General features: G+C 45.4%; 1 protein-coding gene across 2 annotated transcripts in view; it reads right to left on the reverse strand.

The window, feature by feature from the left end:
• PFC1 (Ribosomal RNA adenine dimethylase family protein) overlaps window positions 1-27,137 on the reverse strand; it is an 81,205-nt gene extending 54,068 nt beyond the window's left edge. The window contains exon 1 of one of the 2 annotated variants that reach the window (XM_086500979.1): window positions 26,716-27,137. In XM_086500979.1, the coding sequence (XP_086357105.1) occupies window positions 26,716-26,949 (234 nt within the window). In that variant the 5' untranslated portion in view covers window positions 26,950-27,137. The remainder of the gene's footprint in view (window positions 1-26,715) is intronic. The other variant, XM_086500978.1, reaches the window with a different exon arrangement.
• Between the last annotated feature and the right edge of the window lie 502 nt (window positions 27,138-27,639).

Raw genomic sequence — 27,639 nt, forward strand, 5'->3', positions numbered from 1 at the left:
GCAATTCAACTCTCTTTTTCTGATCCAAAATCCTTGCGTAGCAAAAAGCTAGGATTTGTGTCGCTCATTTTTTTTTATTTTTATTTTAAATTCTTTTCACCTCCGCGATTTCCGAAAATTAGGGTTTTTGGCAGAAATTAGGGTTTGCAGGAATTTTAGGGTTTCTGGCAGAACTTAGGGTTTCTGCTGTTCGCCACGTCATCACTTTGTGACATACCCCCCTCTTGAAAGCATTGTAATCGACCGCGATTACGCTTGCAAAACCGACAAAAGCCATAAACCGTCTTAGCAGACACTAACTTTTAGTACCTACGTACTAGGAACACACATCTAGCACATGTACCAAATCGACAGTCACATCACAGGACATCACATGACATTCAACATTCATTCAGATCTTAGAGCATGATTTATCGGCAATGTAGCTAGCAATCACATCTAGGTCCAATCGGGACCTCATCGATGTCCGATTGACTAACCCCTATTGCAACCATGTCTATTCGAGATCAAGTAGACCAAAATGCTACAGTCATTTCGTCTATCAGTCCCTGCACTCAAAAGAAGTGAAGAAACAAATCAGTATCATTATCAAGAATTCCATTTCATAAAGTCATCCAGCAGAATACTGTTAGCTCTCAGTATCCCTGAAGCTCAAAGAGACATCAGTGACTTTAGTATCAAAATCAAGGCATATGTTGACAAAGGAGCGGAGTAACTCCCCTCTTGTGCATCCCACTGCACCAGATCTTCGGCCAAGCTGAATTTCTGGGTTCCATTTGGAGTAGACTATGCTAAACCAAAACATCGAGGTAAAGTTTCACAATCCGAGGAGTATCTGCTAGGTCCTCCTCCTCCATCAACTTCGCATCAAATGCAAGAAAGTTCTTGAACTTAACCAAGAACCGCCTTCGGACTTTACCTTTCTTCGTATCCCTATGTGCCAAAATCTGTTCAGGAACAAGGATCTCCTCGTTTTCTTCCACTTTGGCTTGCTCATCAAGCTCCCCATCATCAGGCACATCACCCTTAAAAGGTTTCAAGAGACCCACATGGAATGCATTGTGAATCCTCCAAGTATCTGGCAGTTTCAATCGGAAGGAGACATCATTTATCTTTTCAGTAATCTAGAAAGGTCCGTAGTATCGCATCCTAAGCTTTGGAAAAAGCCTCTCCTTTCCCTTTTTCTTTCTTAGGCGTGCCTTCTCAAAACATAAGAGCAGGCCAATCATCCTCCTATTTCAAGTCGCGACGTTGGCGATCCGCTGCCTTTTTCTGTCGTTCTTGAGACTTCTGCAAAGTCTCGCGAACCTTGGCAAAAGCCGTATTCAAATCTCGCGAATATTCATCCGCTTCAAATATCTAATCTTTCGTGCTCAGGAAGGATGGAACCTTCGCAGCACTTTCAACAATCTCAAATGGCAATTTCCCCGTCGAAGAGTGTATCTTGTTATTGTAGGCAAATTCCACCAAAGGTAAGTTCTTTTCCCATTGAGTCTTCTAATCCAAGATACAAGACTTCAATAAATCTAAAACCATTGAATTGACAATCTCAGATTGCCCGTCAGTCTGCAAGTGGAACGATGACGAGAACTACAACCGCATGCCAATGTTCTCCCAAATTGCCTTCCAAAACAAACTTATAAATCTGGAGACAATCGTCTCAGACGTGCCATGTAATCGGAAAATCATCGTGATCATTCTGTGTTCTCGGGAGATCAAAAATGAAATCCATTTTAATATTTTCCCGGGGGTGGGGGGGTATGGGTAAAGGCTGTAACAATTCCTGTGCCTTATGCCTGTCAAACTTGACCTTCTGGCATACTGCGCATAAACTCTTCCACATCCTTTTTGAGTCTCGGCCAAAAGAAGTATCTCTCTACCCCTTCATGGTGGTAGCAATGCCGCGGTGACCCGTAAAAGGTGGACAGTGGCATTCACTCATAACCTTTTCCCGCAACGGCTGTGTAACGCACAACATAGTCTTTCTCATCAAGTAGCCTTCCCGAAGGGAGTATCCAGCTACTGTCTCCCAATCCCGCATCCGTGTGAAAATATCTGCAAAATCTATATCTGTGGCATACTGATCGACCATATCCTCGAAGCTCCTATGATGTATCGCGGAAATAGCCAAAACCAACGGCTTCCGAGACAAAGCATCTGCCACCACATTCTTCTGTCCCTGCACATGGACAATCTGGAAGTGAAACTGTGACAAGATGTTCGCCCACTGCATCTGCTTTTCCAAAAGCTGCTTCTGTGACAAGAAGTAGCGCAAACTCTGATGGTCTGTGAAGACACTAAAATCCGCTCCGAGTAGGTAATGCCGCCACTGAGTAAGAGCGTGGATACCGCCAAAAGCTTTTTCTCATAAATCTGTGTTGTCATCTTTGGCCTAGAGAACAATCGTCTCTCGTAAGCAATGACATCAACTTCTTGCATCAAGACCGCACCCAAACTACAACCATAAGCATCACAAAATACTTCAAATGACTTGTGCAAGTCCGGCAAAGTCAAATCTGGTCCTGTAGTCAATTTCTCTTTCAATGTCTGAAAGGCAGTCACCTCTGTGGATCCCCACGAGAAAGGGACTCCTTTCTGTATCAAGATATGCAAAGGGGAAGCAACCTCTGCAAACTTTCGAATGAATCGCCTGTAGTACGAACACATTCTTCAAATCAGGCCAATCACGTATAGTCTCTATCTTGGCCGAATCCACTTGCACTCCTGCTCTACTGAGACAAAATGTCCCAAAAAGTCTCTGAAGCAGATGATCTCTGTGTTCTACCTCATTCTTGGAGAAACAATGATATCATCAAAGAAAGTGCATCACCAAAAACTCAAATAATCCATAAAGTAGTCCGGAAAGCTGTCTTGTAGACGTCTCCCGTCGCGATTCGAATCTGATGATATCCACTCTTCAGGTCAATCCTGCTAAAACACGAGAATCCCTGTAACCTGTCGAGTATATCATCGATCCTAGGAATCGGAAATCTGTTCTTGATGGTGATATTGTTGAGAGCTCTATAATCGATGCACATTCTCCAAGATCCGTCTTTCTTCAAATCCAACAACAGTGGAGAGCAATACGGTGAAGTACTATGCTGGACAAGACCCTTTTCCAAGAGGTCTTTCACTGGGTTCATAATCTTTTCATTCTGTACTAGGCTCACACGGTAAGGTGGCCGGTTCGGTGGCGTGCTTCCAGGTATCAAATCAATGGTTTGATATTCAGGCCCTCTGAAAAGCAATCGGCATGAGTGTGGAGAAAAATCTTGGCGTTCTTTTGATCAGGTCAAAACATATTCAACCTTTATCCATCGTTCAGTTCTCTCCCAAATGAATGAGTAAGAAACTGAAGTTCATCAAGTACAATCTCTAAGCCCTTCATTTATCAAAGTCGCTTTCTCGGCCCGGTAGTCAACCACGGCGTAGTTCTTGTGGTACCAAGGGATCCTGAGTAGAACGTCACTCGCGTTCCCTAAACACCCCTGTCATTGCAAACGAAGTTTGCCAATGCTCGGTGTCATGGCAACATCCCATCCGGGTGCCAGTCGAACTACCTCCGCCTGTGGCGTCAGTCTGTCGAGAGTCATTCCAAATCGAGCCGCCAATTCCAAGTGAAAAGAAGTTGGCCTTGGCTCCTTCAAAAGAGCTTCCTGATCCTTCACTTTGCCCCAAAAGCAGCAAAGTTTGTACTTTCATTGATTAGATTCGGTGCAGGTCCCACGCCATGTGGTACCAGTTCTGCTTTTCTATCTGCCTTTTCTGCCACGTTCCTCAGCTGCTCTCGAACTCTCAGGCCTGTCGTCGTCTTTATCATTCTGTTCTTTCTGTGCCTTTTTAGGGCACTTCGCGGCTGAGTATTCTGAAAAAGTATCAAACTTGATCAAGTGGCCACCTTCCTTAAACTCTCGGACTTTCTTGCTTTTATCTTCGAGAAAGTCATACTGGTTGGCTTTGTAAAAGTTCTTCTTGTTCGCATAGAAGTTTCCATCATCAGAATCTGAGCTGTCTGTAGACGAGTCCTCAGTAGAACTGTCAGGCTCTGGGCGAGATTTAGCCTTCTTTGCCTTTTTCTTGCCCTTTCCGAAGTTTTGTTTCTTGCTTCGCTTTTTTACCTTTTGTGTCTTCTTCACTCGAATCTGAAGAGCTAGAAGAACTGTTAGAAGAAGAAGAAGAAGAAGAACTGGGTACTCCTTCAAATCGAACACGCTTCTTCTATTTCTTTGCCTTATCAAAAGTTGACTGATGACCCAAATATCCCGGGAAGTCAGTGCTTTTCTTCTGCTTTTTGCCATGCTTTTTGGCTTTCTTTTGCGCGTCAAAAAGCTGAGCGATCCATGCATCAACCACCTCTTCTAATTCCTTCTCTGAATATTTCTTGTGAGCAGAAGGTTTCTTGAGAGTTGGTGTAGTGGTTTTCTGCCACTACTCATGCACTTCCTGAAAAGAAGTCTCGCTCATATATTTTGCAAATTTTGGGTCCTTCGCAAAATTGAGCATCATCTTGGTTGCATCGCCGATCAACTGGCGACGCTCCATCTCTCGCCGCTCCGCCTAAGTAGGCCGAGGCGGGCCATACTCTGCCGGAATCTTCGTTGTGATCCCTGCCCGCATCTCCAAATGCAAAGGGAGTCGACTCATCCTTGCGTGAAGCCATAGGTGCCGCGGAAAAAAAATTGGGGATCGGATTTCCCGTAGAAGAGAAATCGGCTGTGCTCTGATTCCACTGTTACAGACTTGGACACTCCAAGTCAAGAATCAATCGCGATAGCACCAAATAACCACTTCAAAACAATTCACAGATCACAATAGATTTGCACTGGCCCGGCGGAGTTCCGTGCCTAGAGATATTGGCCCCAAAGACTGGTGCCCCTTTCGGTATTTCTTTTTGTATTAATCAATTCAAAGTACAAGAGAGTAGCTCGGGTTTCACTCTCAGACTCTGCGTCCAGATGCTCTGAGAAGTGAGGCACTCACCACTAATTTAAGGGTTACAAGGGATGCCCAAAAGCAGAGCCCCAAAAGCTTGAAAGCAAAAGCAAATTCTCTCTCTCTCAATGAGAGTTAAAATAAAGCAATTCAACTCTCTTTTTCTCATCCAAAATCCTTGCGTGGCAAAAAGCTAGGATTTGCGTTGCTCATTTTTTAAATTTTTTTTTTTTTAAAAAAAACTTTTCACCTCCGTGATTTCCGGAAATTAGGGTTTTTGGCAGAAATTAGGGTTTGCAGGAATTTTAGGGTTTCTGGCAGAAATTAGGGTTTCTGCTGTCCGCCACGTCATCACTTTGTGACAGCCTTCTGATGGTAATGGAAACCCTACAAAGCTGGGGCTGAAATCCAAAAACGCTAGCAAGCTGAGATTGACCAACAATGCTAGGTTGATGTTCTGCTGTTGGGGAGATCTGATACACAAACGCTGTCTTGCTGGTTCTGTGGCGATGATGTTGGATCTTGAGAACGCTAGGCAAAGCTGATGCAAAAACGCCAGCTTATGCAATTTCCAAAAACGCTAGGTGAGGGGTCTTGCTTGGAGGGGGAAACCGCCAAGGTTCTGATGAGAAGTTGCCTGTTGAGCGTGGAGCTCCTGCTGCCTCTTCTACCATTTTGTGCTAACTTTGGTTTGCTTATATATTTTCTTAGCAAAATTGCCCTACCTACTTTTGTTGGGAAGTCACTTAAATTAATAAGTGAAAAATGTCAAAAATAGGGAAAATAGGCTAAATACACTGGAAAAATCCCCTAACTGATTCTAATGGATTCTAATGGGAATACTGATGATCATGCTGTGTGCAACCAGAGGATATGCATCTACACTAAGTGACTGGGCATGCACGGTCTACGAATAGACTCAAATAGACTCACAAAAAGTGCCAGATCACTTCTAATCTAGACTGATTGGACTGACTGAACCCTGGTCATGCTATAGCTTGTCCACGGACACATAGGGTTGGATGTGTCACGTGACAGTAGCTCTAATCGCATGCGGGTGCGGTGAGGCTTTCTTGAGACTGTGGCGGCCTGGACCCTTCTTCACCATGGTTCATGGACGGCCCCAATGGCAGTACAAACCACCAGTGTGGTTATTCCCCCCCACCTATCTCCTGATTTAGCCATCTGTATATATCTTGTTTTTTCATTGGGAGAGTCTCCCCCCATTCTCGTGTAGCCCTCTCTTGTAGGGGCAGTTTGTAGCCCATTGCGCACTTTTATTGACTAATGGATCTTTTTTCTGCAACAATAAAATTTACAACGGTGAGAGCATATGTGCTCTTCCGAATTTGTATGCAGTTTGGCACATTGCCTACAGGTTTTATCTTGGCACATGCAGAGAAGTGGGAGACATTTGGTTTGATCTCAGGGAGTTTGCTTGAGTAGCTAGGCTCTTGTTGGACCCCGACAGCTTCTATCACAAACTGTTGACGTGTCAACGCATTGAAGAATAGAGCCAACCTGTTGATCAAGACTAAGGAGCCTAAACCCTAAGAAGAAGTAGCAGAAGAAGCAGAAGAAGCCTTATCGACTTATGAGACCCTGTCTAATGGGGCCCAAGTGACACAAAGATATTAAATAAAGCAGAAACGCACTCAGAAGACTTTGAGCAACCAGCTGATGACATGGCAGGCTTGTACGGACACCTCCAGATTTTTTGATGGCATGCTGACGTGACATTGTACGAACGCCGGTGTTTTGCGCAGCCAGCTGCTAACGTGGTAAAGCTATACGAGTTTCATGCTTTTGCACTGGCAACTTTTTGGCCATCTGCTTTTGGGCCAAATGCTATTAGAACGTGAAGCTTTTTATGTAACTGCTTTTGAGGGGCCAAGGGCCTTTAAATATGAGTCAAGGGCTCATTCTCTCGCACGCTTCAATGTGAAGGTGCAGAGGATGGAGTGCCGACATTGTATTGAGTTCAAGCAATATAAAGAAACACTGAAAGGGGCGCTAAGGTTTGGGGCCACTGCTCTCTTGGGGTGGAGCTCCGTCTCGTGTCGTGCATCTCTTTTTGTTCAGTTGTTATTTGAAATGCTTAAAGTTGTTCGGTCTGTTCTTTTCTGTTGGCACGTGGTGGTGCCCGTCCCCGTGACAGCTTCTTTAACAAACAAGATCCTCAGGTGACAACATTTCAAATCTTCCTATTCTTAGCACTCCGAGTTTACCGATGGTGTGATTCTCTTTGAGTCTCGAGTTCCATGAGATTCAAGCTTTGCTATTCAGTTACAGAGCAAGCAGTTTACTCCAAGTTGTCTCGGATTTCTTTCTAGTTGTACTCATTCTCTTCTCCCAAGATTGAGCAGGAGGAGGGCTTCCTATCATGGGAGGAGTTCTCATTTTCATCTCTCAAGCTTTCAGTGACAGTGTTTACTCTGTTCCGACGTGGATTTGAGTCATTTATTACCTCAGAGTGTACTTTTGAGGATACTTCTCCTGCAAAGGGAGCTTCCAGGTTATTATCTTTAGTCGACTACCGGTGCTCCATTTAGCGGCGTACCATGCACGGTGTCTTCTAGTCCTTGGTTTCCCTTGCCCATTTCTTGCGGCTTTGGATGGAGTGTAACAACCCACATTGCAGTTAGTATCTTGGCAAATGTTTCTCTCGAAGGTTGCCTCGTCTTTTGGATTCGTGGAGTGACGATTGCTCTTCTTATACATCCGAGCAGTATTTCCTATGCCTTGTCTTCCAAATTGATCCCTAGAGACTGTACCATTCAGTACACACCTACTTCGACTGGCACGTTATCTCATACACGTGGATAGTGGTCCTTCTCGAACTAGGAACCAATTATAGTTAGATTGAGCATTCTTCAAAGAGGGGAGACAGTCTTCTTGGTTCTCCCAGATTTGGTTCCAAGTTCCACATGCATATTTCCTTTTGGATTCACCTCCCTTTGGTGATCCGGTTACACAGATAGAGACTGTTGGAGAGTTATGATAGTTTTCCATGGTTTGGATGTTCTCCTTTCAGAGGGGGATATGCAGCCATCTTAGGAGTCAGTTTGCGTAGACTACTTCCTTTCAGTTCTTGTGGTTCCATGTGCAACGGATAGGATTGAGAGTCTATTTGGAGAGTTATGATAGTTTACCATGGTTTGGATGTTCTCCTTTCAGAGGGGGATATGGAGCCATCTTAGGAGTCAGTTTGCGTAGACTACTTCCTTTCAGTTCTTGTGGTTCCATGTGCAACGGATAGGATTGAGAGTCTATTTGGTGGCTTTCTATAGCACCTTGTTCTTCTATTGCACAGCTTGGGTGCAGTCTCTTGATCTTGCCGTTTTAGTTGCAGTCTCAATATTGATGTGTGTTCCTTTCTGCTGGATGTTTATTCTCGATTCACTCTGGGAGTGGGGTGATATTCTCTCCAGTGGTTTTCCAGACGATTGAAGATCAATGCGGTTTTCACTCTCAGTTACTGTTCATTCCTCATTAGCCTTGGTTGTCCCATTCTTTGGACTTCCCGTAGAATCTTGGAGATTCTAGCATGCGGTATATGACCGGAGGTACAGATCCGAATCTTTCTTCAAGAATGGAGTACTTAAGAGTTTGGAAATGATCTAGACACCAGAAGTTTCTTCCTTTACTTTGAGTTTTGATGAATTCTCTTGGAGCGGTCAACCATCGTTTCGGGGGTAGCCATTGGATGGTATACTGGCCAGGTACTATTCGACCATCCTGGCCAGGTACTATTCGACATAGCAGATATCCTCATCCATGAAACCCTCTCTTTTTAATTGCAAATTGCTCACTCTAGCTCCACGGTCCTACCTCTAAGCACTGAGAGGGGGTGTTATTTGTCCACTCGGTCCCAGTTTCTCCCAAGGACAGGTGTTAGGGAATGAGGGTTGTTTTGTGGTTGTGCCCAGCCAGTGAGTGTCACAAACTGCTGACGTGTCAAGCCACTCAAGAATGGAGCCAACCTGCGGATCCCGGCCGAGGGGCCTAAACCCTAAGAAGAAGAAGCAAAAGAAGTCTTACCAACTTGCAAAGTCTTGCCAAGTGGCCTATTTTTAAAAGAAGAGTTCCCACCAACTTACAGGACCCTGTCTAATGGGGCCCAAGTGACCTGAAGAGATTAAAGTAAAGCAAGACCCACCTAAACACACAGAAGATGTGTAAACTGTTAATGACATGGGAGTTGTACGGACGCCTGCAATTTGCATTGACATGTTACGCTAATGACGTGGCAGTTTGTTCTCACAAACTGCTGACGCGCCAAGCCACCGAAGATCGGAGCCAGCCTGCAGATTCCAGCGGAGGGGCCTAAACCCTAGAAGAAGCAGAAGCAGTAGAAGAAGCAGAAACAGCAGAAGCAGAAGCAACATTGGAAGTTTTACAAACTTCCAAAGACTTGTCGTGCGGCCTATTTTAAAGACGAGTTTCCACCAACTTACGAGACCCCGTCGATGGGGCCAAGGAGATCTAAAGCCATTAATATAAAGCGGAACCAACACACACTAAATCGCGTGAAGCATGCTGACATGGTGTAACAAACTGCTTACGTGTCAAAGCCTAAAGAATGGAGCCAACTTACAGATGTGGCCGAGGAGCCTAAACCCTAAGAAGAACAAGTAACAGAAGAAGTGTCACGAAGTGATGACGTGGTTGCCCGAGAGCAGAAAACCCTAACCCTAATTTTTGCCAAAAACCCTAACTACTGAAACCCTCATTCTGAAAACCCTAACCCTAAAACCTGCAAACCTTAATTCTGAAAACCCTAACCCTAAAACCTGCAAACCCTAATTCTGGGAACCCTAACCCTAAAACTGCAACAGCGTGGGAGATTTCCGAAAATTGCACTGGCATGATGACGTGGCAGGCTGTACGGATTTCCGTGATTTACGCCGGCAGCTTTTTGGCTTTGCTTTTGGACCAGAAGCTTTTAAGTTTGAAGGCTTTTTACTATAAACTGCTTTTTAGGCCAAGGGCCTTTAAATATGAGGTTAGTGTCACCAGCGTGTGACTACTATCTATCCTTTTTGTTGATTTCTTTCTTATTATCTATTTACTTTCACTTTTTGGAAACACACCTCGGGAAATCTAACTACCCTGCATTGCATAGCTAGTGTGGAACTGTCCAAAGGGAGTCCAGGCCTGAGGGCAAGAGAGCACTAAGGTTGGACAAGGACTATGGTTAGCCAAGTGGGGTCATTGACTAGCCAAAGTGGAATCCTTTGCTACAGAGGCTACATTTCAGTTCTGGATGTGGCCGCAGTGTACAAAGACGGTCGGATGACCTAGAAAGATACAATGGCAACATCTCCTAAAATTTAGGGAACTGCTATTTTGGGACCTGAAAATGTGTTGACGTCATTATCTCCGGAATGACAAGGGGAACATTTTCTTACTGTGCCGTGAAGTCAACTGGGCAACCGGTTGGGATATTTTTAGACGGCAACCCCGAAACGGGAAAATGCTTATAAATGTGCCAAGTGGCGCCTTCTAGTGCACTTGCCTCATGCAACAAGAAGTGGTGCTGAATTTAGGAGGGGGAGAGCCTCATTTTCAGATTTGTCACAGGTTAAGAGCTATGGAGTGCTTGCTTTCCCTCTTATGCACAGTGCGGTGCCAGGAGTGATGCCCTGCACGCTACGCACTGCCCTCTCTCTCCCCTTTGGCAGTATGTTATGCCCCACTAGTGGGCTCTTCATTTGACCAATGTACAGTTGTGTGGGTTCATGCGCGATTGCCGAGGCAAGAGCCTCTTGCACAGGTACTGGATTAGCTAGCGGCTAATCCCCCCGCAGGTACAGGTGAATTCGGAGAGGTTTCACACCAGAAATCTCGTCCGATTCAAAGGGCAAGTAGCCCTACAGGTGCGGGAGCTCGAGGACTTGCTACGGATGCGACCGGCACGCGAAACGGAGCCCGAAACAGTAAATTACAGCCTGCTGTGTATTTTTGCAGGTTTAGGGTTTTGGCCCTAAACGGACCTTAATACCCCCAGGAGGTTCGGGGACGCAAGGGGACCGCTGTACAGGTGATCTGGCGCATTTACAGGGCTGAAAACAGAGAATTCAGCGTGCTGCAGATTCTCGCCAGGTTTTGCAAAGTGCCCGTATGCGTCGGGAAAGTCAGCCAATGCGTGGGAATACTGACTGTGAAGGGTTCTAGTACAATTATGCTGCCGAAATCGGGCTGGAACAGTGGAAATTCAGCCGAGTTTGTGCAGGGCAGCTTGTAGGGAACCACAACGTTTATTCCCTCTTTTGAAAAATAAAGAAATACCGAAATGGGCGCCTAAGTTAGGGGCCAATCTGGTGTCCGTCTACTCATACAGGTGCAATCTAACAGCCTGTATCCCTCTCCCCTTTGTTGTGTCTTGAAAGTACAGGTAAAATAGACGACTAATAATGGATGAAAGCTAAATCAAGGTTTGAAGTAAAGTCTACCGCCCTTTTTGGATTGAACAGGCCGGTTCCATGGTTCCATCGACGGGATTAAATCACTTTTTCCCATAGAAGTGAGCCTTGGTCAGTTTTGGGCTTGAAGACACAGGGGATCATAGACCAGACACAGGGAATTGCAATTATGGCTGACAGACCAGATGATGTGACTGAAGAGGTTTCCTCTTCACAGGGTCAACAGACACATGAAGTGGGTGAGTCCTCAAGACCACCACAGACTGATGACGATATATTCAGGACCCAGTTGGCTACTGCTGTGGCTATGTTTACACAAGTAATGCAGAACCCAAGGTTTTTAGCCTTTCTGCTACCTCCTGTTCCGTCTCAGCAAGTTGGGTCACTGGATCATATTCAAAAGCCTATTCAGGCTCGAGCACAGGTGATTCATACCGCAAAGTCAATGGAAACACCTGTACACTTGACGGAGAACATGCAGTCTCCACAACCTATGCCTAAGGTGCAAGAACAGGTGGCTGAGATGCCAGTCTTTCAAGCTGTACCAGTTCAGCCCGCCACCTTTCAGCAGCCTATAGCTGGTTCTAATGGGCAAGGAAGCAACTTACAGGCTATGCAACAGGTCTTACCACCACCTTCAGTACACCCTGGCTATTTTGGAGGTGGATCCGTATTCCAGAGCATGGCTGGTCATGCACCTGGAAATCAGTTTTATACGCCAGGAACAGTGTTCGGGGGTGCTCAAACGATGATGCCTAACCCCATGTATGGTGTCACAGGCATGCTACCAGGGTTTCAAAGCACTCAGGGCCAATTTGGGATGCCACAAGCAAATTTTGGTATGGCTGGAATTACAAATCAGCAGCCAAATATGGCATTTCCAGGTCAAGTTAATAGCGGCCAAGGAACACAGATGAACCCTAATAGTGTTTCCATGTTTCAGTCACTTCCATATGACAATTTAACGCCGTTGGAGAGGCCAACTCCATACAAAGAAGGTGGCAAAGTTGTGTCATTCACGACCTTTACAGGGTTTAATGATAGGAAGAAGGCTCTTTCATTCCTCCAGCAGTTTGACAAGGCCTATGCAAGGGGAAACTTTACAGAGGCTTCAAAGGTCCGCAAGGCAGCCACTTTCTTGACAGGGAATGCGGGACAATGGTGGACAACTTTATTGCTTCAAGGGCAAGCTCCGTCCACATGGATTTACTTCAAGCAGATTTTTGCAGCAGCATGGTTATCTGATGACTTTGAAGCAGATGTCATGACAGAATGGCACCAACTAAATGCTGCCACTTGCAGAAATCTGAATGATTACAATCGGAAGTTTTGGAAAGCTCTACTTCCAGTAACTTCCTATAGGTTTGTGCCATTGACAGAACAGATTGAAAAATACTGTTGTGGCCTGCCTAAAGGATTGAGAAAGTACTGTACGAAGACAAAAGTCACTACTTTGACGCAGCTCATCGAGGTAGCAAACACTGGCAATGGTTTGCTCAAGGGAGAAGATTGTGAATTTAACACTGGCGTCAAGGCAGGATCAGGCAAGAAAAATTCAGCCAAGAAGCACGTTCCCAATGAGGCTCCTAAAGGGACTTAGGAGTCAGCCAACGCAGGGAAAGATAAAGCTACGGCTGAATCAGAAAAAGGACCAGCAAAGAAATGGAAAAGACGTTTTCCTCGCAAGTCAGAAGAGCAAAAGAAGGTCCTGAGGACAGAGAACAAATGCTTTATATGTGAGCAGCCTGGCCACATTGCTTACAACTGTCCTACAAAGAAAAGGCCAGCTGATTCTGAAGACAAGGAGGACAGGAAAGGAAAGAAGCCCATGGCTGGTCTAGTGCCAGATATGGTGGGCGACAAGCCAAATTCAGATGCAAGTGAGCTTTGCAGAGCATGGGGAAAGGTCAGGGATCAAACAGTGCTTATCTTCTTTGATCCAGGTGCCAAAGCCAACTTCATTTCCCCAGAATTGGCTTCAAAGTTGGGAATCAGACCTGAAGAGATGGGGTATACAACAGAGGCAGGTTTGGCATGTCCTGGCCATACAGAGGCTGTGACACCCATCATTGGAAAGTTGCGTCTACATATCCAGTCCTATGTAGATGCTGAAGAATTTTACATCATGCCACTAGACGGATGTGATGTGTTGTTAGGTATTCCTTGGTTGTTTCGTGTACAGGGAATCATGGATGCCTACAACAAAAAGATCACTGTACAGAGCAGGGGAAAGACTCACATTCTGGATGTAAAGCTTAAAGGGGAGTCTATTCCTACTGTATCAGCTTCTGCTATTACTTCTATAATGAAAAAGCATCTTTCTGCGTACTTGGTTTTTGCACGTGAAGTATCAGATTGTGATGAATCAAATTTATCTATGCTAGATAAAGAAAGGTCAATGTTTTTACAACAGTATAGTGACTGTTTTTCCGATTCATTACCGTCTCAATTACCGCTAGAGAGACCCGAGGACCATGCGATAGATTTGGTGCCAGGCAGTAGCCCACCAAATAAGCCTCCGTACAGGGTTAGTGCGGCTCAGCAGAAAGAGATAATGGGCCAAGTACAGGAGTTGTTAGAAAAGGGGCTGATTCAGCCCAGTTCATCTCCATTCTGTTCTCCAGTGTTGTTGGTGCAGAAAAAGGATGGTTCATGGCGTATGTGCATCGACTACCGTGCACTGAACAAAAACACCATCAAGAATAGGTTTCCTATACCTAGTATTGATGATATTATGGACAAATTAGAAGGAGCAGCTATGTTTAGCAGGATAGATCTAAAGAGTGGGTACCATCAAATCCGCATTAGATCAGAGGATGTGCACAAGACTGCTTTTAGAACAACGTTTGGCCTTTACGAATTTTTAGTGATGCCCTTTGGTCTCACAAATGCTCCTGCTACGTTCAATAGGATGATGGACAGAATTTTCCGTCCACACCAGCAGTTTGTTGGTACATTCTTTGATGACATGATAGTCTACTCAAAGAATGAAGAGGAGCATAGGCATCACTTGGCCATTGTGTTCAAACAGCTACGCAGTCATAGGTTGCTCATCAATGCAAAGAAAAGTGAGTTTTTTCTGGAAGAGATTCACTTTTTGGGACACATTGTCTCAAAGGATGGTGTCAGAATGGATCCTGCAAAAGTTGAAGCGATCAAGTCATGGCCAAATTTGAAGACGGTGCATGATGTCCGAAGCTTTTTGGGACTATGCTCCTATTACAGAAGGTTTATCCGAAATTTCGCTGAGATTGCTTCACCTTTACATGCTCTTCAAAAGAAGGCAGTCACCTTTAGATGGACACAAAAAGAGATTTCAGCTTTTAATCTCTTAAAGGAAAAGATGACTTCGGATCCAGTCATTGTGTTGCCAGATCTTAGGAAGTCATTTGTGGTCCAATGTGACGCCTGTGGTAGTAGCATTGGTGCAGTGCTAATGCAAGATGGCAGGGTAGTAGCCTATGAGAGCAGAATTTTGCAAGGGCCAGAGATGACCATGCAGGTCTATGAGAAAGAGTTACTGGCTGTGATTCATGCGCTCTTAAGTTGGAAACACTACCTGCTAGGTGCAGATTTCGTTGTCCAAACGGATCATCAGACCTTGCGATACTTCTTGACACAAACAAAGTTATCTGAGAAGCATATGCGATGGGCAAATATCTTGTCCATGTTCCATTTTCAGATTGTGCATGTGGAAGGCAAGAAGAACGTTGTGGCTGATGCCTTGTCAAGGAAGCCACAAATTTCAGCTGTGTCAATTCCTTATCATCATGAACTTGATGATATGAGAGAACAGTATGCAAATGATGAAGATTTTGCAAGAGTCTTCGAGCAACTAATGGATGGACAACGTCATGAACACTATCTTCTTAGAGACGGGTTCATGATGATGCATGGCAGATTGTGTGTCACAAAGCCATTGCGACGCAAAGTTATGGAAGAGAGTCATGTCCCACCGTATGCAGGGCATCGTGGTATCGATGCTACAGTTAAAGCGGTTGAGACATTCTTCTATTGGCCTACATTGAGAAGAGATGTGGATGCCTTTGTGCGAGAATGCCTAATATGCCAAAAGGTCAAGTTTGACAGGCAAAAGGCACCAGGGTTATTGCAACCACTACCTATTCCAGATAAACCATGGGAAAGTATTGCTATGGATTTTATCTTTGATCTTCCGAGAACGCAGACAAGAAACGATGGTATTTGGACCATTATTTGCAGATTCAGCAAACAGGCTCATTTTATTCCTGTCAGGAAGAAGATAAAGCCAGATCAGATGGCACGCTTGTTTATGAGCAATATTTTCAAGTATCATGGCATGCCACAGTCGATTGTTAGCGACCGTGATCCACGCATGACAAGTTTGTTCTGGAGAGACTTGTTTGAGAATATGGGCACCACGCTCAAATTCTCTTCGTCATTTCATCCTCAAACAGATGGGCAGTCAGAAGAGGCAAATTCTACTGTCCTACATCTGCTGAAGTGCTATGTGTCAAAGCATAAAGGAAAGTGGGAGCAGTATTTGCCATTGGTGGAGTATGCATACAATAATACAGTGCATTCATCAACTGGCAAGGCACCCTTTGAGATAGTCGAAGGTGGCAAGAAAGTTCCTCCCATACTGCATACAAAGGACAAGATATTTGAAGCAGATAAGTATGTTCAGGACATGGATGAAATATACAAGAAGGTCAAAGTGGCCTTAGAAAGGACTCAAGCAAAGCAAAAGAAAGCAGCTGATCGTCATCGTCGTGAAGTGGTATATTCACTTGGTGATTGGGTGCTTTTACGCTTTGAAAAGGCAAGGTTAAAGAAGATGAAGGGCAAGGAAAGACTGTTTCCAAAGCTCAGCATGCGTTACTATGGGCCTTTTCAAGTGTGCGACATAATCAGTGATGTTGCATATAGGCTGAAATTGCCTGACAGTTGGAAGATTCACAATGCGTTTCATGTGAGTCTTCTCAAACCCTATGTGGGTGATGTGCCAGAAGATATGCCAGCTGAAGATCAGCCGGAAGTCGAGGAACTTGACGAGATCTTGGTCCCTGAACAGATTTTGGCACACAAAGAAAGAAAAGTGAAAGGCAAGGTTGCTAGGCGTTACTTGGTAAAGTTCAGAAACTATCCACCAATGGATGCTAAGTGGATGGAAGAAGGTGAACTTGCAGAGTCACCAACTGTGTTATCACTTTACTTGGAAGCCTTCGATTTGCAACCTACCTTGACCCCTTGAGTTTCAAAGCTAAGTGGATTGTCAATGTGGCAATGGCTTCTGAAACAAATGATGTACATGGTATTTAAAGTGAGCTCAAATGAAATACGTGCTACATGAATGTTAGAGCTGTACAGATTGTCAGTTTGGCAATTGCTCTTATGGAATGTCCAAAAGTTTGGTTAGTGCTAAAGAAGTGAGTATTTCTTGTCAGTTTGTCAAGGATACAGTGATTGCTTCTATTGAAGAGTACATGTGTAACTGCATTCTTAAACTGTCGGTTTGGGTATGCTCGAAAGTGATACAGGATCCAACGTGTACTATAAGACAGTGGCAAAATGTGCAGCTACCATTTTGTCATTGGAAAGTTAGTGACTCAAAGCAATGGCAGAGTGCGAAGCTACCACTATGTCATTGGGACAGGGTTCACACGCAGGCAATACATGAGTCGACGAGGTGTTGAATACACCAGGGTTGACAATGAGCATGTATGTGTCGTATATGTGTCGACAGGTGTTGAATACATCAGTATTGACAGTAAGCATGTACGACATAGATGCAAACGAGGACGTTTGAGATTTCAAGAGGGAGTATGTCACCAGCGTGTGACTACTATCTATCCTTTTTGTTGATTTCTTTCTTATTATCTATTTACTTTCACTTTTTGGAAACACCCCTCGGGAAATCTAACTGCCCTGCATTGCATAGCTAGTGTGGAACTGTCCAAAGGGAGTCCAGGCCTGAGGGCAAGAGAGCACTAAGGTTGGACAAGGACTATGGTTAGCCAAGTGGGGTCATTGACTAGCCAAAGTGGAATCCTTTGCTACAGAGGCTACATTTCAGTTCTGGATGTGGCCGCAGTGTACAAAGACGGTCGGATGACCTAGAAAGATACAATGGCAACATCTCCTAAAATTTAGGGAACTGCTATTTTGGGACCTGAAAATGTGTTGACGTCATTATCTCCGGAATGACAAGGGGAACATTTTCTTACTGTGCCGTGAAGTCAACTGGGCAACCGGTTGGGATATTTTTAGACGGCAACCCCGAAACGGGAAAATGCTTATAAATGTGCCAAGTGGCGCCTTCTGGTGCACTTGCCTCATGCAACAAGAAGTGGCGCTGAATTTAGGAGGGGGAGAGCCTCATTTTCAGATTTGTCACAGGTTAAGAGCTATGGAGTGCTTGCTTTCCCTCTTATGCACAGTGCGGTGCCAGGAGTGATGCCCTGCACACTACGCACTGCCCTCTCTCTCCCCTTTGGCAGTATGTTATGCCCCACTAGTGGGCTCTTCATTTGACCAATGTACAGTTGTGTGGGTTCATGCGCGATTGCCGAGGCAAGAGCCTCTTGCACAGGTACTGGATTAGCTAGCGGCTAATCCCCCCGCAGGTACAGGTGAATTCGGAGAGGTTTCACACCAGAAATCTCGTCCGATTCAAAGGGCAAGTAGCCCTACAGGTGCGGGAGCTCGAGGACTTGCTACGGATGCGACCGGCACGCGAAACGGAGCCCGAAACAGTAAATTACAGCCTGCTGTGTATTTTTGCAGGTTTAGGGTTTTGGCCCTAAACGGACCTTAATACCCCCAGGAGGTTCGGGGACGCAAGGGGACCGCTGTACAGGTGATCTGGCGCATTTACAGGGCTGAAAACAGAGAATTCAGCGTGCTGCAGATTCTCGCCAGGTTTTGCAAAGTGCCCGTATGCGTCGGGAAAGTCAGCCAATGCGTGGGAATACTGACTGTGAAGGGTTCTAGTACAGTTATGCTGCCGAAATCGGGCTGGAACAGTGGAAATTCAGCCGAGTTTGTGCAGGGCAGCTTGTAGGGAACCACAACGTTTATTCCCTCTTTTGAAAAATAAAGAAATACCGAAAGGGGCGCCTAAGTTAGGGGCCAATCTGGTGTCCGTCTACTCATACAGGTGCAATCTAACAGCCTGTATCCCTCTCCCCTTTGTTGTGTCTTGAAAGTACAGGTAAAATAGACGACTAATAATGGGTGAAAGCTAAATCAAGGTTTGAAGTAAAGTCTACCGCCCTTTTTGGATTGAACAAGCCGGTTCCAGTTAGGGCTCATTCTCTGGCATCCTTCAGTACGAAGGTGCAGAGTCTCGAGTACCGGCTTGTACTGTGTTGATGCAATATAAAGAAATACCGAAAGGGGCGCCAAGGTTTGGGGCCAATACTCTCTGAGGTGGAATTCCGCCACTCCGTGTCGCGTGTCGTCTCTCCCTCTCTCTCAGTTCTGTTGTTATTGAAGTGCTAAAAGTCTGCTCAGTCTGTTCTTTTCTATTGGCACGTGGTACCCGTCTTGTGACACGTGGCAACAATACAGAGTGCTCCAGATTTTGCATTGACATGCTGACATGGCACTATGCGAACGTCCGTGAAATGCGTTGATTGTTGACGTGGCACATTGTACGGATTTCCACAATTTACTCTGGCAGCTTTTGAGGCCAAATGCTTTTAGAACTTGAAGATTTTCATGTAGCTACTTTTGAGAGACCAAGGGCCTTTTAAATATGAGTCAAGGGCCAAGGGCTCATTCTCTAGTATGCTTCTGCGTGAAGGTGCAGAGGATGGAGTATCGGCGATGTATTAAGTTGAAGCAATATAAAGTGTAACAGACTTGGACACTCCAAGTCAAGAATCTACTGCGATAGCACAAATAACCACTTCAAAACAGTTTACAGTTCACAATTGATTCGACACTTGCCCGGCAGAGTTCCGTGCCTAGAGATATTGGCCCCAAAGACTGGCGCCCCTTTCGGTATTTCTTTTTGTATTAATCTGAGTTCAAAGTACAAGAGTGCGGGCAGGCCCTCAAACTCAGACTCTGCGTCCAGATGCTCTGAGTTGTGAGTGGCCTACCCACTTATTTAAAGAGTACAAGGGATGGCAAAAGCAAAGCCCAAAAGCTTGAAGTTAAAAGCTTAAAATAAAGCAAGAGAGTTTCCTTTCTCTCTCTCACTAACTTGCATAAAATAAAGCAAATACTGCGTAGCCTAAATCTGCCAAAAGCTGACACTGATTTCCACGCAAAACTGCCCCCAGCTTTCCGTAAACCGCGGACGTCCGTACACAATGCCACGTGGCAGTCTTTTCCGCAATTCACGCTGCTGCCAGCCAGGTCAGCAGCCACATCACCATTTCAGCCCGCAGCAGGGGGTTCTTGCGAGGGGTGTGCATGTGTGTATTGGGCAGCCACATCATCAGTTTGTGACATACCCCCCTCTTGAAAGCATTGTAATCATCCTCCATTACGCCTGCAAAATAGACACAAGCCATAAACTGTCTTAGCAGACACTGACTGTTAGTACCTACGCACTAGGAACACACATCTAGCACATGTACCAATCGACAGTCACATCACACAACATCACATGACATTCAACATTCATTCGGATCTTAGACCATGATTTATCGGCAATGCAGTTAGCAATCGCATCCAAATCCACTCAGGACCTCATAGATGCCCGATTGACTAATCCCTATTGGAACCATGTCTATCGAGATCATTCAGACCAAAATGCTGCAGTCATTTCGTCTATCGGTTCCTGCACTTAAACAAGTCAAGAACAAATCAGTCATATTATCGGGAATTCGAGTTCATAAAGTCATTACAGTAGAATATTGACAGCTCTCAGTATCCCTGAAGCTCAAAGAGACATCAATGACTCTAGTATCAAAAATCAAGGCATCTGTTGACAAAGGAGCCTTTTCACTTTACCCTTAATCTTTCTGTCTTTAGGTGCCATTATCTGTTCGAGAACAAGGATCTCCTCGTTTTCCTCCACTTCGGGTTGCTCATCAGGCTCCCCATCTTCGGGCACATCACCTTTAAAAGGTTTCAAGAGACTCACATGAAATGCATTGTGAATCCTCCAAGTGTTAAGCAGTTTTAGTCGGAAGGAGACATCATTGATCTTTTCGGAGATCTGGAAAGGTCTGTAGTATCTCATACTAAGCTTTGGAAAAAGCCTCTCCTTTCCCTTTTTCTTTCTCAGGCGTGCCTTCTCAAAACATAGGAGAACCCAATCATCCTCCTTCAATTTCAAATCGCGGCGATGGCGATCCGCTGCCTTTTTCTGTCGTTCTTGAGATTTCTGCAAAGCCTCGCGAACCTTGGCAAAAACCGTGTCTAAGTAGCCCGTGTACTCATCAGCTTCAAAAATCTTATCTTTCGTGCTTAGGAAGAGTGGAACCTTCACAGCATCTTCAATAATCTCAAATGGCGCCTTCCTTGTCGAAGAGTGTATCGTGTTATTGTAGGCAAATTCCACCAAAGGTAGATACTTTTCCCATAGAGTCTTCTGATCCAAGATATAAGACTTCAATAAATCTAAAACCACTGAATTGGCAATCTCAGATTGCCCGTCAGTCTGCGGGTGGAAAGATGACAAGAATTGCAACCACGTGCCAATGTTCTCCCAAATTGCCTTCCAAAACAAACTCGTAAATCTGGGATCCCTGTCGAAGACAATCGTCTCAGGCATGCCATGTAATTTGAAAATCTGGGCCACAAACAATCTCGCTAAGTGATCCGGCTTGACTGTTTTCTTCACTGGAATGAAATGAGTCTGCTTGCTAAATCTGTCAATAACAGTCCAGATACCATCGAAACCACTCTGTGCTCTCGGGAGATCGAAAATGAAATCCATTGCAATACTTTCCCAGGGGCGGGTGGGTATGGGCAAAGGCTGTAACAATCCCTGTGCTTTATGCCTGTCAACCTTGACTTTCTGGCATACCAAGCAACTGCGCACAAACTCGTCCACATCCTTCTTGAGTCTCGGCCAAAAGAAGTATCTCTCTACCCCTCTCATGGTGTAGCAATGCCACGGTGAACCGTAAAAGGCGGACAGTGGCATTTAGTCATAACCTTTTCCCTCAACGGTTGTGTAACGCACAACATGGTTTTTCTCATCAAGTAGCCATCCCGAATGGAATATCCTGCTAATGTCTCCCCATCCCGTATCCGTGTAAAGATATCTGCAAAATCCGTATCGATGGCGTACTGGTCGGCCATATCCTCGAAGCTCGTATGATGTATCGCGAAAATAGCCAGAACCAACGGTTTCCGAGACAAAGCGTCTACCACCAAATTCTTCTGTCCCTGAACATGGACAATCTGGAAGTGAAACTGTGACAAGGTGTTTGCCCACCGCATCTGCTTTTCCAATAGTTGCTTCTGTGACAAGAAGTAGCATAAACTCTGATGGTCTGTAAAGACAGTAAAATTCGCTCCGAGTAGGTAATGCCGCCACTGAGTAAGAGCATGGATAACCACCAAAATCTCTCTCATAAATCAGTGCTGTCAATTCCGGCCTTGAGAACAATCGGCTCTCGTAAGCAATGACATGGCCCTGCCCCAAATACCCTTGACAATGCAACCGAAGTTTGCCAATGATAGGTGTAATGGCTACGTCCCTGCCGGGTGCCGCTAGAACTGCCTCCGCAAGTAGTCCGATCCGATCGGGAGTGATCTCGAGCCTCGCCGCCAATTCCGGTGAAATGAAGTTGGCCTTGGCTCCTCCATCGAAAAAGATCAAGGCTTCTTGGTCTTTCACTTTGCCCCAAGCTCGGCAAAGTTCTGTACTCTCATCCATCGTGCTGGGATTGGTACCCACGCAATCTCGAACCAATCCTGTTTTCATCTTACCTTTTCTTCCACGTTCCTCAGCTGCTCTCGAACTCTCAGGCCTCTCGTCATCCTTGTCGTTCAGATCTTTCTGTGCCTTTTTAGGGCACCTCGCGGAGATATGTCCAGTTTCCTCGCATCCAAAGCACTTCCCTTCCCTAATGCAGCGAGCCAACTCCTGAGGAGTAAGCTTGGGTCGGGCATCCTTCTTTTCTAGGTTTCTCTTTCTCTTTCTCTTTCTCTTTCTACTTTCATTTGTCGAAGTCTGTTCGGCTCTTTGTATCATAATCTCATAGGTGGGGTAGGTCAGACTGCCAGAGTGAATGGCAAAACCCCATTTCGCATGACTCATCAACTCCTAGCTTTTGTCTTTTCCTCTTCTTATTAGCGCACACACACACACACACACACGAGAAAAAGAGAGTTTTAACGTCGTAGGAAACCATCCCAAGAGACCTTGAAAGTCTATCCGACAAGGAGAGTTGATCTCAAGACCTGTTATTCAAGAGGGAAATGGCATAACCAATATACCACACTTGGGTGATAGAAAGGTTATACCATTTCCCTCTTCTTATTAGCGCGCGCACACACACACACACATCTTAAAGATCTATCCGACGAGGAGAGTTGAACTCAAGACCTGCTATTCAAGAGGGAATGTCCTGAAATGCTTGCCACGGACACACTAGCAGACTACGATTTGAAATTCTCGACATCTCTCAACAAGTGTCTCTTCTCGAGCTGATACCCTTGGATGTCAACTGTGATTGCTATGCCTTGGGACTACCATCACCACTATAGAAGCATTGTCTGTCCAAGAGCTTATGGACCATGTTGCATTTTGCTACAACCTTATGGAAGAAATCTAACCCTAATTTTGGTGCAAGTTTCTAGACAGAAGTCTTGTCGACTTTCGAGCTAGACTAATGTTAAGAAAGCTTTTTCAATTTGATTTAGCAATTTTCTGAATCTTTTTGAGAAATTATTTGGTGATCCTGTTTTGAATTTGTTTGAAGTGAATGGTTTCTGTTTTAAACCTATCTTGGTGCCGATTTGAATTGTTTGACTCTAGTTTTAATACTGGTTTAAATTATTGGTGATTTACTCCTGGGTGGCGTAGTAAGAAATGATATTTGAGAATGCTTGCAAATACTCATGGCCCGGACCCTTGTGGTTTTTTGCAGGGGGATTGTGTTAGGGAATAATGTTTATAAGATACAACAAGGGGACCAAACCAGTGACCACAATACCAAAAGACTAAAGGTGACAAATACCATAAAGATGCTACAAAGAGAGCAAGCTACAAGCAGCCGTACAAAAAGATAAGGATAATGGAAGTCCTAAAGTCGCAACTCTCGAGTCTCAAGACTCAAGACTCAAGAGCCACTAGCTTGAGAGGCCTCCCAATTCGTAGTAGCCAGTTGTACATCATGGACATCCTCCCATTCCTCATCATCGAGCTCTAGGCCCAGCTAGATCTCAACCATGGATGAAGTACCTGATGTCGGTGGCTCTGCACCTGCGATCAATCTGAGCGTCTGGATTGCCAAATGACCCCAACATCTCTTTGTATTGTCTCATCGGATCTCTGACAATGCGTCGCCCATCTCTATCTAGAACCATCTTGTTTAAGATCTCTATAAATTGGTTCATGACTTCTCTATTTGTCTCTTGCCCTGCACCTTGGAACTCTGGATCCACCATGTACGCTACCCGTGTAAAGGAGAGACATATGAATTCCACATCGAGCTGCAAAGCGCATGGATCTCCTCATATCGCTCTGCTTTCGGCTCAAGCTGTGCAAGTTGCTCGATCATGCGGTCCATTGCCTCATATGCCTTACCAATGCAAAGGGTCAAACCAGTGACCACAATACCAAAAGACTAAAGGTGACAAATACCATAAAGATGGATGAGTGTTGATGAAAGTAACAATCTTCACTGCATCAGCAATGACTAGAGCGATCCAATCTAGCTTGCCGATGATTTTAGAAGGTTGTTCAAGCAATGTGCCATGCAAAAGCAGACTGTCACATGCGGATAGTGGCCCTCTACAATATTTGTTGCTGCCCTGTTTGATGCCTCCCCATCTGTGACAAAGGCCACCACGTGTTGCTCACCAATCGTTTCTATGGCCGCTGTCCACTCTGCAAAGAGGACATCAGCGGACTTGGCACTCTCGGTGGCATCATGAGAGTGCACAAAGTACATCTCTCCACTCGAGTATGCGACGAGGCCATGGATAGATCTCTTCCTTGTATCGCTCCACCCGTCGGCAATGAGGGAAACGCCATGTTTTGCCCAAAGCCGTTGAATATTGAGTGTTGCTTGCTCCACAATCGCCTTCTCTCGATTGAGCAAAGTGGTTCGGAGAGCCTCTGAAGATGGCAGCACATAGCCGGTGCGGTACTCTCCTATCCGCTGCACCATAACTTTCCAATACTCCTACCTATTTCGATCACACATAGAAGAGGTTAGTATGATAATTGATTATTCACAGTTTAAACTTTAAAGATCATAATGGCAGAAATAACGATAATGGAAGAAATGAGAGAGAAGATCGATAAAGCATACCTCGCAAATGGGATACGATCGTCATAGAATAATCAGGCCACAGCGGCATCCACCTCTTCCTTCTTCTTTGGGTCCCAAGAGGTGGCAAGGGTCCTTTGGCGACGAATCGGACCCGATGAAGATCCACCGCCACCGCCACCGGGTAGAGAAGAAGCGAAAATGAGGGTCTTTGGGTCGATACCTTTGCGCGCGGGCTTGGCTTTATGGTTGAATTGTGGATCCTTTTCCTCGAGCTCCTTCCTCTTCTCGATGGTTATGTTAGTGCAAAATATCACCTCATGTCCCAACACTCGAAGAAATTGTGCCCTCACTTTGTCATGCTTCCCACAACAACCATTCCTTCGCCTTTTGAGTGTTGCCCGCATGAACGGAGGGGGTTGTTCGAGAAGAAGAGGCCATGGATTATCCGAGAAAGAGAGAGAGCTTGATCCTTGAGGGTTTGAGAGAGAGAGAGCTTGAGAATGGCTTGAGAGAGGGCTTGAGAGAGAGAGAGGCTTGACTCCGTGAGAGCTTGAGATAGAAGCTTCACCTCTTAAAAGTTGAGACTAAGGGAGAGAGAGCTTGAGGGCAAGCCCAAGAGAGAGAGGTTAAGAGCTTGAGGCCCGAGCGGCGAGGGTAGAGCTTGAGAGCAAGGGAGAGAGAGAGCCTTGCATCTGTGAAGGAATGAGGGAAGAGGGAGCAATGTATAAGGCTGCCCATGCTTGTTTATGACCGTTGGGGACTAACTAGTCCGTTATTTTTCTAGCAGTTTCTATCTATTCCGGCCGTTCCTGCCCATTCCGCCCTATTTCAGACTGTCCGTTCCGGTTATGTCCGGCCTGTCGGAATGCTCGTCCGTTCCGGGACGTCCTTGGCAACTGCAACCGGCCGGAACGTCGTTCTAGTGTTCCACGGCCTCCATGGCCCGTTCCCTTTTATCTGTGGTTTTGCCTCTATGCTGCAAGGTGATCTTTTTTGTAAGACGTCCAGCACTCCATGTACATGTAACATCCATGGGATTCCCAACAAAGCATCACACCCTTCCAAAGGCATAATATAAAACTCGTGTATCCACATACGACTGAATATACAAACAGAGCTTTCCAATGATACTCTAAATATCCAGGACATGCCAAACCTAGCTCAACTGTGTAGCCGATCTCTTCAGCTTTAATGCCCAACTCGATAGCTAACTCTGGTCAGAAAATGTTTGCCTTTACACCTCGATCAAAGAAAATAAGCATTGTTTGATCCTGTTTCGCCGCTGGTTGCGGAGAATCGAATTTGTGATTTGCTTTACGCTAGTTCTTCGATCCGTTTGATCTCTGCAAAGAAAGTGTACTGTCATTTGCAACCATCTTCCTAGATCCAAGAACACTACAATAAGGTATGGAATATGAATAAGAGTGTCACATGGTGGAGGAGTAAAGTTATGAAAGTGTGGCATGCTAAGCTGCCTCTAAAAGAGCGACTGTTTATGTGGAGATGCCTCGTTGGGGTTCTTCCAATTGACAAATTTCTGCGATCCAAAAGATTAGCCTCTTTGTGATGTGTTCGCTGCGGTGCAATCATTGAGAATATTCCACATTTATTGTGGTCTTGTTCTCGTACGCAACAGTTTGTGGATTGCGTCTCTACAGCTCTTCGCATGCGTTTCCCTGGGATTCATTTCGGTAGATTTTTAAGGATCTTTAAAGTGCTTCCACACTGCTTCGGCCGTATGTATACTTTTTCAATTGGAGTAGATTCTGGGTGCTTTGGACAATGTGGAGAGCACGTAATTACCTCGTGTTCCCTTCTTCCAGACTTCTCTCCAACAGTCTCTTCAAGTTGTCTATGACTTGGACGAGCTCCCAATTAGTCATTATGAGCTCTACTTTGATTGTCCTCATCTTGAGGTTTCCCATTGGTAATTCAATCAGACATTACTATAAAAAAAATGTGTGTACCTGGCCGAGCCATTTCTTGGGCACTCGATTCTTGGATTGAAGGGCTTGCAAGGTACCATGGAAGTCGTCCTTCTTCTTGGCTTTCGTCTTACTTAAAACCGGAGTAGGTACGTGCTGGCTTGCTTCTGCGCAGGAGTGCAGGAGCTTGTGCAGTTTTTGCGGTGAACCCACACATCTCTGCAGAGTTTCTCTTGACAGTGGCAACGCGTCCCAAGCTCTTGGCAATGGCAACATACCCTCTCCCTCTCTCTCTCTCTCTCTTTCTCTCTCTGTGTCTCACTCTCTCTCTACTTCGATGCACGAGGATAAGGCTGTGTTCAGACGGGACGGCCGCAGAAAGTTTGGAAGGGCCTCCCCCTCCGGAAGAACATACTTTCTACCCCGCTTGTCAGCGCGGGAGTGCAAACTGAACCATGCCCCATTCTCAGCACTATCTCACACGGCCATGGGCAAGAGGGGATTAATGGCCCACGCTTATTTCTCGGAGCGTGGGCATCGTGGGCCGTCGATCTTAAGACACACCCCGAATTTATCAATTTGCTTGAATTTACTCAAGTGACCCGAATTTCCACAGCGACAAGTTCATCATAGAAGAAACCCTTCTCCCAATGCTTTAAAGAAGCATGCTACGCAGGTGAGGTGGTTATGGTGATAAGCTTGCAAAGGTGACATCTCGGGTTCGAATCCAGTGGGGGTGCCCAAATTTACAAGTTCTATTGCACCCGAGTTTACCTATTTTCCCGAATTTACACAAAGCGCGTCCGACAGCTCAGATCGCACACAATCGCCAGAATGGGCATGAGCAATTGATCCCCTCCTATCCATGCCCATGTGAGATAGTGAGGAGGATGCCCATGGACGTAGAGCAAAGAGTTTTTCCACTACGCCGTCGCTAATTTGTTGAACGAATTGTGATAGTTTCAT

Source organism: Adiantum capillus-veneris, chromosome 26 (assembly GCF_014529385.1).
Source record: "Adiantum capillus-veneris isolate H3 chromosome 26, ASM1452938v2, whole genome shotgun sequence".
NCBI classification, from domain to species: domain Eukaryota; kingdom Viridiplantae; phylum Streptophyta; class Polypodiopsida; order Polypodiales; family Pteridaceae; genus Adiantum; species Adiantum capillus-veneris.